This window comes from Oncorhynchus tshawytscha, linkage group LG10, assembly GCF_018296145.1.
Source record: "Oncorhynchus tshawytscha isolate Ot180627B linkage group LG10, Otsh_v2.0, whole genome shotgun sequence".
Classification (NCBI taxonomy): domain Eukaryota; kingdom Metazoa; phylum Chordata; class Actinopteri; order Salmoniformes; family Salmonidae; genus Oncorhynchus; species Oncorhynchus tshawytscha.
In genome coordinates, this window is record NC_056438.1 from 49,176,955 (window position 1) to 49,193,858 (window position 16,904).

Sequence of the window (16,904 nt, forward strand, 5' to 3'; positions counted from 1 at the left end):
CGTCGTAGTGGGAGGGCCACAATATATCGTAGCGCGATTCCCAAATTTACTTCGATAGGATGGTTATTATATCAATATTTGCGCATAAAGGCATTTCCACCGCCATTTCTCGCATAAATAGTTTTACCAACACAAAACGGTCCTACCATGTCGAACGAACAAATGGTCTATTGGCGATTATAAAATTATTTACATCAGCCCGGTTGTGAATCTTTTCATGCGTCAAGTAGCATACTTCATCCGCATGAAATGATGGAAACGTGGTTTGACACAGGATTAGAACGGGTTCTTTCTCCACAAGATGGGGCTATGATCACGCATTGAATAATTATGCACATTCGGACCATGTTAGTGATTCTAGAAGCATGGGAGCCATTAGCGGAAAATAACCTGAAGACAAATTTCAAAACTTTATTTTTCAAGAGCAAACCTAAATAAGTACCTTTACTCTTAAGTACTTATTCAAATACCAACATTGTTACATGTAAACAATGCTATTGTGATTATTAAAATGTAAACATGACAGAATTTAAATAAAATTAGTTAAGTCATGCAGTCATCTCATCTTCAATGTCAAAGTAAAACATTGTACATGATTAAGCAATAAATAAATATCTGTCAGTAAATTCAAATATAAAAAAAAGGGTAGGTGGTCCAGTTAAGAGAAAAACAGTTTGGAAAATGAGTGTTTGGTACATACGATAATTTATCATAACCTTTCTATTGGCAATAGAGTAAATCATCTTCGATGGCTACTGTAGACAAACTAATCCAGTACACAGATAATGATCCCTTACATGACACTTTTTCCTGAGTTTCTCTACTTGGCTGTTAGATTAGTACATGCACAATATGTTCTACAACACCCATGTGAACAATTACGTAATACCCAACAATGGGTGTATAAAGAAAAACACAAAAAAGTGCATCGACAATACAAACCCTTCCAATGTTGCTTCAGGCCAAAAAAGGGAAGCATTATAAAGTGTGTGTGTGAGGGGGGCAGTATCCACTGAATGATAGTGAAAAAGTAACCACATTTTGCTATTGAGTCTGTCAGTGTAAGGAGCTAACATACACAGCGTGAACTTCATGAAGTGACTATAACTCGTGAAAACATTTCATATTGAGTGTGTCGATCCAAAAAGCACACTCAAGTCTACTTGTGTTGATGCTATGAAAATACATTGAGGTCATACATTCGTTACATATTTAGCAGTATTTTATTACCTTCTATAGCCTACACGTATCCAGCGTCTGCCGATGTAAACTAGTACGTAGGCTTTGTCATACACTAAAATTAGTTCAATAATAATTAAATATTTAAGGGAAAAAACAAAACATGATCGGCCGTATTAATCACCTTTGAGTCTGAGACAAAATGTACTTAGTATGTGGTTGCTCTAGTCTTCACTACGCCTCTTTCTTGACGCGTCCTTTGAAGGCATCCATGAAGTTGAACGCTCCCAAGTACATCCCCAGCAGATTCCCAGTCTTAAAGGGTAAAATCCTGTGAAGGTGAGAACAGTCAATTAGGCTAAATATTAGCAACGATCACTGCAACACACAACTTATAGCCTATGAGAACAAACTAGTGTCTGGAATTGAAAGAGTCAGAATGACTTCATTAGAACTACAGCAAGTCATTTAGACAAACTGGTAATCACAGTGGGAATAAATTAATTCTTAATTAAAAACAGAAAACTGATGAAAATCCAATAAATTATTCAGAGCATAATAAATGCTGTTTGAATGTCTTCCGGTCCAGCGACAAAACGTATTTCAAAGGGCATAATAACCCCATAACTGCACTACTAAATATGTTAATAACAAGAGAAGCCATTTCATGTCTTAGTCAGTCTAATTGGTGGTGAGTGATTATGTCTTCTATATTAGTCATGGGTGTATTGTGTTGTATTGTATTCAACATGAAGCCAACAACTCACACTCAAAGGCCTCAAGGAACAAATGTAGCCATGCAAATCGTCCCAAATTAAGACAAATCGCCAGGACCTGGCCAAATTTCTGAACGCGTTCGCGCGACCACACCCGTCACTAGGACATTTCCATAACACAAAAAGGCTTGTGTAGATTTAAATGTTGAGGTTGCAGATAATTATATTCAGCTGCAGTCCAAATCAGGTGTAGGTCTTTATAAATCTGTGTTGTCTCCAGATAAATAGAGTCTTGCAGCCCACTCAACCAGGTGCTGCTTTATCAGTGCCTGAGCCGTAATTGGCATCAATGCATAAGTAGCCTTGGTGTTTACCAGTACTTGCAAGCTTATGGAGATCCAAAGACAAGGTGTTGTGAATGATATCACATTGTCTGGAACGCTTGGCAACCCAGATCAACTAAGTTGAACTGTGTGCAGTGAAAAACTATCCATGTCCCTTCTCTTTCTGACTATCTATAAAAGACAAGCACCACTATTTCCCACTGTTGCGAACCACAAGGCTATAAATTCCTACCGCCAGCAGAGTTTGTCGTGAATGATGTGATTTGCATCTCTGGCATTTAGCCTCCACTCAGAGGAATCCCTAGGCAAACCATGAGTTAATTTGAAATACAATAGCCAGGAATTTCTCTAATTCGGCAACCTTCCAGCTAACCATAGCCAGAAGCGGCAAGCTGTTTTCGTGGTGATCTATAAAACGCAGGGCGGCAGAGTAGCCTAGTGGTTACAGCGTTGGACTAGTAAGTTCAAACCCCCGAGCTGACAAGGTACAAATCTGTCGTTCTGCCCCTGAACAGGCAGATAACCCACTGTTCCCAGGCCATCATTGTAAATAAGAATTTGTTCTTAACTGACTTGCCTGGTTAAATAAAGGTAAAAAAAAAAAAAAAATTAAAACCTTAGCCTACATGTGATTCAAATTTGATATGCAAATGTTTTTTTAACACAACCACACGAGGAAACAATGCATTCAAATAATCGAAGATGACATAAGTGATACTACACCTCAAATGAAGTTTATAGCCTACATTTTTCATTCGTTTTATATACTCTATGCTACGCTTGAGTCATTTAGCAGACACTTCTTAAAAATCAGCCACACACTCTACATATTTAGCAGATGTTATTGCGTGTGTAGTGAAATGCTTATGTTCATAGATACTACTGCACTGTTGGAGCTAACAAGTCACAACAACACACACAAATCTAAAAGTAAAAAGGAGGGACTTTCAGTTGGTGCATTCATTTTAATATTGCTAGGTGGGACAACCACATTACAGGCATAGAAAGTAATTTAATAATAAATAATAAAGCTATAAGTGCAGTCAGAGTTAGGGGGGGACAAGTGCTTTTTTTAACCTCCCGTTTGTTGCTTTGTTAAAGAGATGACACGCCCTAAACAGCTTTAAACAGGGTTGCTCATTGACTCATGCATGCGAGCACCAGGTGTTCCAGACTGATTGTGCTGTCAATAGCCAATATGATCAAGACATTTAAACAGGTCAACATTCACAAGGCCGCGGGGCCAGACTGATTACCAGGATGTGTATTCAGCATGTGGAGACCAACTTGCAAGTGTCTTCACTGAGATTTTCAACCTCTCCCTGACCAAGTCTATAATACCTACACGTTTCAAGCAGACCACCATAGTCCCTGTGCCCAAGAAAGCAAAGGTAACCTGTCTAAATGACTACTGCCCAGTAGGACCCACATCAGTAGCCATGAGGTGCTTTAAAAAGGCTGGTTATGGCTCACAACACCTTCATCCCAGAAACCCTAGACCCACTCCAATCCGCCCCAACAGATGACGCAATCTCAATCGCACTCCACACTGCCCTTTCCCAGGTGGACAAAAGGAACAGCTATGTGAGAATACTGTTTATTGACTACAGCTCAGCGTTCAACACCACAGTGCCCAAAGCTCATCACTAAGCCAAGAATCTTGGGACTAAACACCTCTCTGCAGTGTGGTTCCAGGACAACAACCTCACCCTCAACGTGAACAAGACAGAGCACGCCCCCATTCTCATCGACAGGGCTGTAGTGGAGCAGGTTGAGAGCTTGAAGCTCCTTGGTGTCCACATCACCAACAAACTATCATGGTCCAAACACACCAAGACAGTCGTGAATAGGGCACAGCCACAACTTTACCCCTCAGGAGACTGAAAAGATTTGGCATGGGTTCAAAAAGTTTTACAGCTGCACCATCGAGAGCATCCTGATCGTTTGCGTCACCGCCTGGTATGGCAACTGCTCGGCATCCGACCATAAGGCGCTACAGAGGATAGTGCGTACGGCCCAGTACATCACTGGGACGTACGTACATCATCTTTGACATTGTCAAAGACCCCAGTCACCCAAGTTAGACTGTTCTCTCTGCTACCGCACAACAAGCAGTACCGGAGTGACAAGTCTAGGTCCAAAAGGCTCCTTAAGTTTCTCCGCCTAGCCATAAGACTGCTGAACAATTAATCAAATTGCCACCAGGACTACTTGCATTTTTACACTGCTGCTACTCGCCGTTTTATTATCTATGCCTAGTTACTTTAACCCTACCTACACGTACAAATTACCTCGAATGACCTGTACCCCCGCACATTGACTCTGTACCAGTACCCCCTGTATATAGCCTCGTTTTTATTTTGTGTTTATTTTTTTAAACTTTATTTAGTAAATATTTTCTTAACTATTTCTTGAACTGCATTGTTGGTTAAGGGCTTGTAAGTAAGCATTTCACGGTATACATGTTGTATTCGGAGCATGTGCCAAATACAATTGTATTTTTAGGTGTGACAGTGATTAACTGCTTATTTTCTCAATATAAGTCCGGGTGGTATCGGACACTTGAGATAGATAACAAGGTATTCATCTTGTTATCCATCAACAGGCCAATCGGTCAGTTGGAGATGATCGCAATCTCCAGATGAGGGACCAGTAAGACCTGGTTTGCTGGAGAACAGGCTGAGCCAGGTCACCAAGCTCCAGGACAGACTTGTAGGTGTGCTCAGAATTGTATGTAGCCATTGCTTTTTCCAGGAAAGAGCAAGAGACATTCAACTTTGACCCAGTTGTTGCGAGCATTGTATCCTGACATGTTCAAAATTCCTCCGCTCAGAACTTTAACACGTGGCATTTATATTACATTTAAATTCTTATTAGAAATCTGACATGTCTTTTCAGACTTTCACAATAAATTAAAATAAAATATAGGGGGTTGGGGAGGGAAATATGTTAAGTGTGTAATTCCTAATACTTTTACATTTGTAGCTTAGGTGTCTGGTTGTAAGGGTGCCAAGGACCTGAAGTCAACAGTGTGGCAGATGCTACCTTGCATCCTGTCAAACTGGCTTGACATCGCCACAACTTGGACTGGTGCAGGGGATAAGGCATGTTTCAATTACTTGTTTCTAAAGATTAATTCTTCAAAGTTTTGATATAAAAAAAGTGTTAAAGTACCTTGGTTTTTACTTGTGTAAGACCTTGTGCAATTCAAATGTAACTCAATGTTCTTTGTGTACAGGAACCATTCTGCAACCTGGGATGCCACGGATAGGGGGGGGGGGTCCAGATTCAGGTCACCAGTTACCTGAAAGGGGCCTCCGATCGTGAAGACGGCGCACCGGGGAGAGGGAGCTGCTACAATGAGGGTCAGCATTAAGTCTCAGCCCACCTATCCCAAAGCCAGCCTCTACCCCAAGACTGATCCAATAGCTGAACCCTAGGGTGACTTCTACACCCTACCACCCCCACCATTTATTTATATTCTGTACACAGTCACTTTAGTCTACTGGACCAATGCAATGTCACAACTGCACTATGCAGATATACTTTCATTATAATTCTATGCTGCGAACGCAGTGTAGTTATTCAGCACATAGGCATATAGCAAGGACATTGTTTGCCCATCAGCTATTTTAGTTTCATCCCATTTTCTTTGGTCTGCATGTTTCTTTTGTACTTGATTTAATGTAATCTTATTTTCAGTATATTTACAATGTTTATTTCATTCCTTCACTATGTAAATGTTGTTGCCATATAATTGTGAGAAGCCTGTCAAAAAATACAATTTGATTTCACTAAATGTATTTGTCACCTGTTGATCCAGGGAACCAGTACAGGCCTCCTTACTTCTAGGAAATCAAACCTTTTCTTCAAATGGACATGGCATCTAATGCATTTTAAATAATAAAAATAAGTGGCGAAAGGGAGTAGGCATGCCGCTAAAAATAAAATAAAAAAGTATCTTGGCTCCGACTGGCAGCTGTACTGTCGAAGTGAAAGGCATATCACGGGTGCCCTGTGAATGAAGAGATGAGCAAAAAAGCTGTTGAACAGCGCGTGACTACTCTGGAGGGACGCCGGCCTCCCGATTGCTCGTTGCTAACTGGCCCACTCCCAGACAGCCCTAGCAAATTTCTTGCTTGAGAAATTGCCCGTCACCAAGATAAAAACTGCTGCATTGAACCCTAAAAATCCCTCTCATACATAGTCTATTGTAATCTGACCACCTCTCTAACTTCAGCTATCCCTGGCCTGTCCTAAGAAAACATTAAAGACCCATACTAACAGTCTAGTTTGGGCCAGAAACAGTAGAGCCAAGCCGCAAAGGATGCAATGTAACATCTAGGGAAGATATTAACCATTGAAATACTTTAATCTACTTTAGGTGGGGAGGCAGGCTAGAGAACTAGACTGAGGGCAACCTACCTTAGCAATAGTAGAGGAAACAGAGGTTGTATACTGTGCAGTTTGAGCATGTACTGTAACCATTTCTGAGTGTTGAAATGGAGTGACAATGCGTTGTGTGTGTCTGGGCAGCAGATCACTCCATGCGACAAATAGCAAAAACTAGCATGTTATTTCCATAAAGAAAAGAAGAGTAAGAACATGAATGGATACTCACTTCTTCATGCCCATGAGAATATACATGCTCTTTGGGAGCAGAAGGTAGACCTGGTCAGTTAAAATGGCCTCAATGATCTTCTTTGCTACGTAGTCTGGATCCAGGACAGGCACCAAGAGAGGCCACCTGTGGAGTCAATAAGGTGGCAGGTAGCCTAGTGGTTAGAGCATTGGGACAGTAACCGAAAGGTCGCTGGATCGAAATACCCGAGCTGACAAGGTACAAAGCTGTCATTCTGCCCCTGAACAAGGCAGTTAACCCACTGTAGGCCATCACTGTAAATATGAAATGTTCTTAACTGACTTGCCTAGTTAAATAAAAAAGTTTTAAAATGTATATTAATTTTAGGTTCACTACCTCATAATATAAACCACTATCAGTCCACAATTGAAAAGGGTATATACATATGCAATGTGACCCTTGGCCTTCATAGTGTGTTTATTTACAATAAGTTATAAAATTACAACTTTCAATGATATCCTGTATAACACCTATTATGGCTGATAACTTACTTAGAATTGCAGCCATCAAACATGCCAGTGTTCATGAAGTGTGGACACACAATGGTAGTCTTGACACCATCCTTCCCCGTTGCCAGCAGCTCCAGAGCCACAGACTCAGCAAAGCCAATAGCAGCAAACTTGCTGGCACAGTAATCTATCAGGAGAGAAACACATGTGTTGGCATACAGTAGAGCAGGATAAACAAAGTTCTCAAATCAAATTCAATGTCACATGATTCGTAAACAGGTGTGGACTAACAGTGAAATGCTTACTTACAGGCCCTTCCCAACAATCAGATAAAGAGAGAGAAGTAAAACACTACAACATAGATATATAAAACAGGTCTCCACATCAAGATAATGTCAACTAAATTGCACTGTCCTTGAACCATTTTCTGTAACCAAGTCAGTCTATAGAAAAGACCCTTCAGCTACAGTATATGAACAAGTTAAAAATGACATCACCCATTCAAGGTCAATTGATAACATCTCTATCGATCAGCTCTACGGTAGGTCTCTTGATTGCATTATGTTCTACCCAGAGTTTAAGACAAAGTTCTGCACTATGGTTAAGGGGTGTGTAGGCTTTTGTTATTGCCCCACCCCAACACCTTATTTATCCAGTCATTAAACAATGATTAGCTTTCAGGTGTCTTGGTGCTGACTGGAACAAAAGCCTACACACCGTTGCTCTCCAGGACCAGTATTGAGGAACATTGGAGTAAGTCATGCACACATGCATGCCTAGTGAGTGATATACCTGCTAGTCCATTGACACCAATCATACCGGCTGTGCTAGCAACACTGACCAGATGACCATGGTTGTTGGCAGTCATCGCTGGGAGGAAGGCTTTATAAGTCTAGAGAAAAAAGAACAATCAAATCAGGGGGAGAACTTGTACAATGAAATATGATTTACAGTTTGTTACAAATCTGTGTTAATTTGAGGGGATGTGGGTGGAACTGCTACTACAAAGGACATAGGCCTACAATGAGGTAAAAATGTGAACGCTCCAACAAATGTATAGGCCGATTTAGGATAATACCTTCTCATTTAAATGCCTGCATTGATAAAGACAGCAAGGGAGGGAAAACCGACAAGATAGTTGTGTTGATGTCAATGTAGCAGATGTGAGCTGTAAGCACATTAGCTCACCCAAAAGTGTGCCATGGTGTTTACTTCAATTGTTTTCTCAATGAGGGAGTCTGGCGCGTCCATGAAATTCCTGCCTGTGACGATGCCAGCGTTGTTTATGAGAATGCTCACATCCCCCACCTCTCTCTTGACCTGAACAAAAAACATGTTTAAAACATTTGTTAACATTCAGCACACACAGTACTTCACTTTTTGTTGTATTTTATTAACAGATACATGTTGCTTCCTAGATCCTGCCAGCCAATTGTTGTGGTGAGGAGGATCTTATGAGACATTGCACTAACAAGTTAAACAGGGAAGGATCCTTATGCGTGACAGTTTAAAACCAGTTTTAACAGTTGAGAAACATTATAGCATGAATAGCTGAATAGCATGTAAGGACTTTCATGTGGCTTTCCCGTCCCTCAGCAACAATGGACGTTTGCTGAACAGAAACTCTACCTCGCTTTAGGAGGGGTTGGTGAACCTCCATTTCAACTGTAGTGTAATGAAACAGTTACTCACAAGGCAAAGCCTACAATTACAGGTTAATGGATGCTTGATAGACCACAAGGCAAGGTGATAATTACTCACCAAGGGCTAGTATCAGTGCAGGCTTTTCCCCCCCCTCTTTTTAAACAGCAACACCAATTCAACTAAGTATTGATTAAAGACTAGTTGATTAGAATCAGGTGGTTTACCTGGTCAGCCACTCTGTAGACTTTAGTCTTGTCACTGCAGTCACACAGGTAGTAGTGGACCCTAGTTGCCCCTTTCTCCTTCACTAGTCTTGCAGTCTCCTTCATGCCCTCCTGGTTGACATCCCACAGAACCAGAGAGACGCCCAGGCTGGCAAACTTTTCTGCCATGAGCCGGCCAATGCCGCTGCCCGCCCCCGTGATCAGGACGATTTCCCCGGTGACATTTTTCTTCTTAAATGGGATGAACAGTCTGACAAATGCCTCTATGTTGTAATAAATGGACATTACAATCAACTGAAGGGTTTCCAGGAGGAAATTCATTTTGCTGGCTCCTGGAAAGACAGTTGTCACAATTTAAAGTTCACTTCTGTTTGTATATTGGTGAAATTGTTGCATGCTGGGTTATTCGTCGATATCCTAATAAACAATAGGCCTAGCGAATAGATTATTGCAGATGAGCGTTTTATAGCCTACCATAAACATTGTAGTTTAGTGTTCTGCTTTCGAAGTTGGCAAATGAATTTATAACTACAATCTAAAAGGACATTTTAACCGATAAAGCGTTAAAAGGTAGCCTAGACTACTCAAATCACGCAACAAACGCAAACCATTTTTAATTCGGTGATGTAAACATCCATGCTACACCAAATGATAGTACAGTACGAATAAAAAGTTTAAAAAGTCAACCTAATTTTAGTGTTTCATAACGTATAAAATTGTAACCGACGCAAACTTACCTCAATAGAACATCAGCTTCAACCTTGAATATTTTGTAACAACTATCGCCTCCTTTCAGCACTGGGGGGGGGGGGTCTTTAACCGACCTTTGCACTCCGTGTCAAGGTGCACAGTAATCGAAACAAGAACAACAAAAAAGACACGCAGTGAAACAGGTTTTTCTCTACTTTTATCTTCATTTAGAGTGATGAGCTCTTCAATTGGGTTTATCTGCACTTTCAGCATGGTTCCTCCTACTTATCCCTTCTGCAAATCACGGAGGCTAGTCCTGTTCCATTGATTTGTGCTGGAGCATGGCTAATTAATGTCACATGACACCCAACCAAAACTCGAGCTCCAGCCCGGAACGCCCTGCTGGATAATCCAGTTTGACCAGCTCAGACGGGTGACCGGTTATATAGTACAAACATAGTTCACTGTTTTATATTTTGTTTTATATGTAATGGGGGTGCTTTGGTGTGTTTGGACCCCAGGAAGAGCAGCAGCTAATGGGGATCCCTAATAAATAGAAATACTAGAATGCACAACGTCCTATTTCGAAAACATGGTTGTGCACTTTTCCTCTTTTTATGTCATTCATAGGCAAACCTGTTAGAAAAATATACCGTTGAGCAACTACTATGCCGTTTTAGTTACGTAGGCAAATTAGGCTAACCAGCCATCTATATCTTGTATTTATCATGGCCAGATTATATTAAACTCCTTGCTCAGGCCAAACGCTACACCCATGGGTGTACATTCCTTAGTATGTAGCGAACGAAAGATAGAGCAGTCGAAGAATTCAGTTTGAGTCATTAGGCAAAAATTACGTGCCTAGGGGCCTCGACCCCTTGGGGGCCCCCATTGATTTTGTTAAATCACTCAAGTATAATATGAAGTCACATAAAACATGGTAAAATGTGTAGAATTGCAGGAAACAATAAAACGTTCTCTGCTCCCAAGGTTCGGTAAAAAGCTAAGGGATGGGGCTGGAGAAATGCAACTACTCACAAACTCTTAGATAGTGCTATAGATGCTAGGACTTGATATCAACAATAATTGTGTTAACCATGTTTTGAGGCTATATAGTGCTTGTTTACATTTATTTTGTTTGCAAACAAAGGAGTAAAACAAGCTTATTTTGGGGTTCTAATAGAGTGCGACAGTTGAAGAACTAGGACATAGTTATATTCTTTCAGAATCAATGGGTACATATCATTCAATTATAAGTCCAAAGATGGATGTAGCAACTGCAGATTTCCCCTTTAAAACTGCAAAATAAAATGTGTATTGTCTTTGCGTCCAGTATGAAGGACTTTAGATGTAGTTTCACGACCCAATGCTAACTAGCCAATGACTGGTAAGTCTACAGGAACAGTTTGCATGCCAGCTGTTCCTGTTCATCTGACACTGGGGGAGTAGGTAAATGACTTCATTGCCAAAATCTCAAATTAATATGGAGGAAATTACAGTCATTGGAGCTAATTCTTAGGTGGGCAGTGGTAATTTTCAAGATGGAAAAACTGTTTCAGTGTCAACTTGAACAACCAAAACCAGATAGAAAGCATGCAGAAAAGATATTTAACAATATACATTTTTTAATACCATCTTTGAGAACTAACAATCAAATAAAAGCTAGACAGTCAGGGAGAATCAAACATTTCAAATACCGGGCATTCAGGGCATATGCCAATTGATTTTTCTATAATGTTTGAGCAGAGGAACACACCCTTAACAATAGCAAAATGCATAGAATTGCTGTATATTAGCTTAAAAACAGCTAATTAATCTTTATGGGTAAGTCAATGGGTAAAATGTGTATAATTGCAGAAAATTTGTTTCACAACAGAGAAATGTTCTCTTTGCCTCAAAATTATGAAACTGTCTACCAAATCTATTAATTTTAAAATGTTGATTACTTCTACTTTCCACTATTCACCTGATAATAAGACAAGACATGATTATTATGTTGTTTGCTAAAATATGATGTGGTTCCTGGGTCGCTGGTATGCCTGGTTCCCTGGGGAAGAACAGTTTAAACTGGGTGAACAATCTACCAGCTCCAGCTGGGTAGACCATCTACCAGCTCCAGCTGGCTAGTGATATGATGGCATGAATGTTGGTGAGAATGAACACTCTTGTATTTGGCTCCTCCACTCTCCCCCTTTTCCCAAGGGATGCACATGTAACGGATGTGAAATGGCTAGCTTAGTTAGCGGTGCGCGCTAAATAGCGTTTCAATCGGTGACGTCACTTGCTCTGAGACCTTGAAGTAGTGGTTCCCCTTGCTCTGCAAGGGCCGCGGCTTTTGTGGAGCAATGGGTAACGATGCTTCGTGGGTGACTGTTGTTGATGTGTGCAGAGAGTCCCTGGTTCGCGCCCGGGTATGGGCGAGGGTACGGTCTAAAGCATACTGTTACACACACATGCTGCTCAGCGTCAGCACTGTTAATTGCATGGAGTGTCATCAAGAGATCCTTTTTTTGTCTTTTTTTATTAACTAGGCAAGTTAGGAACAAATTGTTATTTTACAATGACGTCCTTCCTCGGCCAAACCCTCCCCTAACCTGAACGATGCTGGGCCCTATGGGACTCCCGATGACGGCATGTTGTGATACAGCCTGGGATCGAACCTCTATCACTGAGATGCAGTGCCTTAGACTGCTGCACCACTCGGGAGCCCAAAGAGCCTAGGAAGGGATGTAGAGTATGGGCATAGCACACCTTAGTGGAGGAATGTGTCTTTACTGTATGTGCCTAATTATAGGCTACTGTGCAGTACTGTTATGATAAAATGTGTCATGAAGTGTTACGTGTGAAATATCTGTTCTGGAACGCACTATTACCACGTATATTTATGCATTTCAACTTTTTTTTTTTTTTTACATTCTTGGATTATTGAGATGGGTGGATGTGATGCTGCCGTTGCTGTGACAGACAGACAGACAGACAAGGTATTAAACAAGGAATTCAATTCTGTGAGAGAGAAAAAAAAAATGGTACCAGACTATGGTTTTCACTGTCTTAGTCTACAAGGCTTCTTCAGGTTCCAAGAACAATCTACCCCCCTCTGTATGACCACAGTACCCTCTAGTGAACAAAATGGTGTAAGGCAATGTCCCAAATAATATTCCCACTTACTACAGTATGTACAGTCAACTACAATATGACAATGTACAGTGGCTTGCGAAAGTATTCACCCCCCTTGGAATTGTTCCTATTTTGTTGCCTTTACAACCTGGAATTAAAATAGATTTTTTGGGGGTGTGTGTATCATTTGATTTACTCAACATGCCTACCACTTTGAAGTTGCAAAATATCTTTTGATTGTGAAACAATAAATAAGAAAAAAAAAACAGAAAACTTGAGCGTGCATAACTATTCACTCCCCTAAAGTCAATACTTTGTAGAGCCACCTTTTGCAGCAATTACAGCTGCAAGTCTCTTGGGGTATGTCTCTACAAGCTTGGCACTTCTAGCCACCGGGATTTTTGCCCATTCTTTAAGGAAAAACCGCTCCAGCTCCTTCAAGTTGGATAGGTTCCGCTTATGTACAGCAATCTTTAAGTGATACCACAGATTCTCAATTGGATTGAGGTCTGGGCTTTGACTAGGCCACTCCAAGACATTTAAATGTTTCCCCTTAAACTACTCAAGTGTTGCTTTAGTAGTATACTTAGGGTCATTGTCCTGTTGGAAGGTGAACCTCCGTCCCAGTTTCAAATCTCTGGAAGACTGAAACAGGTTTCCTTCAAAATGTTCCCTGTATTTAGCGCAATCCATCATTCCTTCAATTCTGACCAGTTTCCCAGTCCCTGCTGATGAAAATCATCCACACAGCATGATGCTGCCACCACCATGCTTCACTGTGTGGAATGTGTTCTCGGGATGATGACAGGTGTTGGGTTTGCACCATTCACAGCGTTTTCCTTAATGGCCAAAAAGCTCAGTTTTAGTTTCATCTGACCGGAGTACCTTCTTCCATATGTTTGGGGAGTCTCACATATGCCTTTTGGCGAACACCAAACATTTTTGCTTATTTTTTTCTGGCCACTCTCCGGTAAAGCCCAGCTCTGTGGAGCGTACGGCTTTAAGTGGTCCTATGGACAGATACTCCAATCTCCACCGTGGAGCTTTGCGCACCTTCAGGGTTATTTTTGGTCTCTTTGTTGCCTCTCTGATTAATGCCCTCCTTCTGTTTTTCATAATCACTAGTTAACTACACATGGTTGATGATATTACTAGTTTAACTAGTTTGTCCTTCGGTGCAAATAATCAATGCGATGCCTGTTAATTTATCATCGAATCACAGCCTACTTCGCCAAACGCGTGAGGATTTAACAAGCGCATTCGTGAAAAAAAGCACTGTCGTTGCACCAATGTAACTAACCATAAACATCAATGCCTTTCTTAAAATCAATACACAAGTATATATTTTTAAACCTGCACATTTAGTTAAAATAATTAATCTTAGCAGGCAATATTAACTAGGGAAATTGTGTCACTTCTCTTGCGTTCTTTGCAAGCAGAGTCAGGGTATATGCCGCAGTTTGGGCCACCTGGCTCGTTGCGAATTGTGTGAAGACCATTTCTTCCGTAATTAATTTGCCAGAATTTTACATAATTATGACATAACATTGATAGTTGAGCAATGTAACAGCAATGTTTAGACTAATGGATGCCACCCATTCGATAAAATACAGAACGGTTCCGTATATGTTTAGTTTTTTCGAAATGATAGTTTCCGGATTTGACCATATGAATGACCTAAGGCTCGTATTTCTGTGTGTTTATTAAATTATAATTAAGTCTATGATTTGATATTTGAGAGAGCACTCTGGCTGAGCTGTGGTAGGCAGCAGCAGGCTCGTAAGCATTCATTCAAACAGCACTTTCCTTGCGTTTGTGACTTCAAGCCTATCAACTCCCGAGATTAGGCTGGCAATACTATCGTGCCTATAAGAACATCCAATAGACAAAGGTATATGAAATACAAATGGTATAGAGAGAAATAGTCCTATAATTCCTATAATAACTACAACCTAAAACTTCTTAACTGGGAATATTGAAGCCTCATGTTAAAAGGTACCACCAGCTTTCATATGTTCTCATGTTCTGAGCAAGGAACTTAAACGTTTGCTTTTTTACATAGCATGTATTGCACTTTTAATTTATTCTCCAACACTGTGTTTTTGCATTATTTAAACAAAATTGAACATGTTTCATTGTTTATTTGAGACTAAATGGATTTTTATTAATCTATTAAGTTAAAATAAAAGTGTTAATTCAGTATTGTTGTAATTGTCATGATACCGGGGACCCCGGCTCCCAAGATTATTGGCCCCTCTGCTGTTCCTCTTCTGTTGCCCTGTACCCTCCGTATACATTCCCCCTTTCATGTGTCTACGATTAAAACCTATGTCTCACAACCCTTTGTCTCCTGTTTCTAGACCCACCCCTCTTCCCCGTCTCATCGACGGCCAACCGGCGTACACGGTGAGGCGCCTCCTGAAGGTTTAACTGCGGGGCAGGGGATTCCAGTACCTGGTTGAATGGGAGGGTTATGGCCCGGAGGAGAGGGGCTGGCTCCCCGCTAGGGACATCCTGGACCCAGGCCTCATCGCTGAGTTCAACGCAGGCACCCCGGTATGCATCCAGGTAGGATGCCAGTTGGCACCCCTAGAGAGGGGAGGGGGGTACTGTCACATCCTGATCTGTTTCACCTGTCTTCGTGCTTGTCTCCACCCCTCTCCAGGTGTCACCCATATTCCCCAGTGTACTTATACCTGTGTTCTCTGTCTGTTGCCAGTTCATTTTGTTTCGTCAAGCCTACCTGCGTTTTCCCCGTGCTCCTGTCTTTCTCTAGTTCCTGTCTTCTAGCATTCCTGGTTTTTGACCATTCTGCCTGCCCTGACCCTGAGCCTGCCTGCCGTTCTGTACCTTGTCACTCCACCCTGGATTACCAACCTCTGCCTGCCCTGACCTTGAGCCTGCCGTTCTGTACCTTTTGTCACCACCCTGGATTACTGACCTCTGCCTGCCCTGACCTTGAGCCTGCCGTTCTGTACCTTTTGTCACCACCCTGGATTACTGACCTCTGCCTGCCCTGACCCTGAGCCTGCCTGCCTTTCTGTACCTTGTCACTCCACCCTGGATTTACCAACCTCTGCCTGCCCTGACCTTGAGTCTGCCGTTCTGTACCTTTCGGACTCTGCTCTGGATTACTGACCTCTGCCTGTCCTGACCTTGAGCCTGCCTGCCGTTCTGTACCTTTCGGACCCTGCTCTGGACTACTGACCTATGCCTGCCCTTGACCTGTCGTTTGCCTGCCCCCCTATTTCTGTAATAAACTTTTGTTACTTCGAAACTGTCTCCATCTGGGGCTTCTCCCGAGCCTTGATATTTACCAAGATTAGAACCAATTAAGAACCATTAGAAACCTCTGTACTCTCTCCAAGACGTTTGAAGTGGACAGATAGTTGTCGATGCAGAGAGAGAAGAATAAGATCAGGGTTGAGGGATATCAGGGATAGAAGACCTACAAGTGGTGGATAAACTGCAAACAAATGAGGGACTAGAAGATGACTATTGGGCGACTACTCAAGGTCTTTTGGGTGGGGGCATTGACCTATTCAGTTTTCAGTTTTTTGGTTCACCACCTGTACCTTTTTAATACAGAGTAGAGAGGGAGATTTGAAACGGTCTTCAGATAGGCTTTAGGAAGACAAGGTGAACCAATAAAGAAGAATAGCAGTACAGCAAATGTGAATCAGCTAAAAGATAATTCATTGAAATTTCTTGAACCACCTATGACTGAGAGCAAAGATAGTCTACTATATTGACAAGATAGTCAAGTGACTGCTCTAACAATATAAATACATGTCCTCAAAGATGGAAGGCGGTCGGGAGGACGTGAGATCAGGTTGGACCATTTTAGCGAATGAGTGGGAAGATTAGCGTGTGAACGACAGGCCATAGAGATAGATCGA

General features: G+C 41.5%; 1 protein-coding gene across 1 annotated transcript; it reads right to left on the reverse strand.

Annotated features, from left to right (window-relative positions):
* Window positions 1-386: 386 nt before the first annotated feature.
* LOC112260378 (epidermal retinol dehydrogenase 2) lies at window positions 387-10,168 on the reverse strand. Its single transcript, XM_024435429.2, has 7 exons — window positions 9,936-10,168; window positions 9,199-9,530; window positions 8,519-8,650; window positions 8,123-8,222; window positions 7,373-7,517; window positions 6,861-6,986; window positions 387-1,510 (listed from the first exon to the last, which is right to left on the reverse strand). The coding sequence occupies exons 2-7, from the start codon at window positions 9,517-9,519 to the stop codon at window positions 1,414-1,416; spliced, it is 921 nt and encodes a 306-aa protein (XP_024291197.1). The 5' UTR covers window positions 9,520-9,530; window positions 9,936-10,168; the 3' UTR covers window positions 387-1,413.
* Between the last annotated feature and the right edge of the window lie 6,736 nt (window positions 10,169-16,904).

Bases quoted from the DNA above. Each gene is read 5' to 3' on its own strand.
- LOC112260378 (XM_024435429.2), bottom strand. From the start codon at position 9,519: ATGAATTTCCTCCTGGAAACCCTTCAGTTGATTGTAATGTCCATTTAT. The intron at 8,223-8,518 runs GTGAGCTAATGT...TTTTTTCTCTAG, and splicing joins ACACCATGGCACACTTTTGG to ACTTATAAAGCCTTCCTCCC. The intron at 7,518-8,122 runs GTATATCACTCA...CTCTCCTGATAG, and splicing joins TGGTGTCAATGGACTAGCAG to ATTACTGTGCCAGCAAGTTT.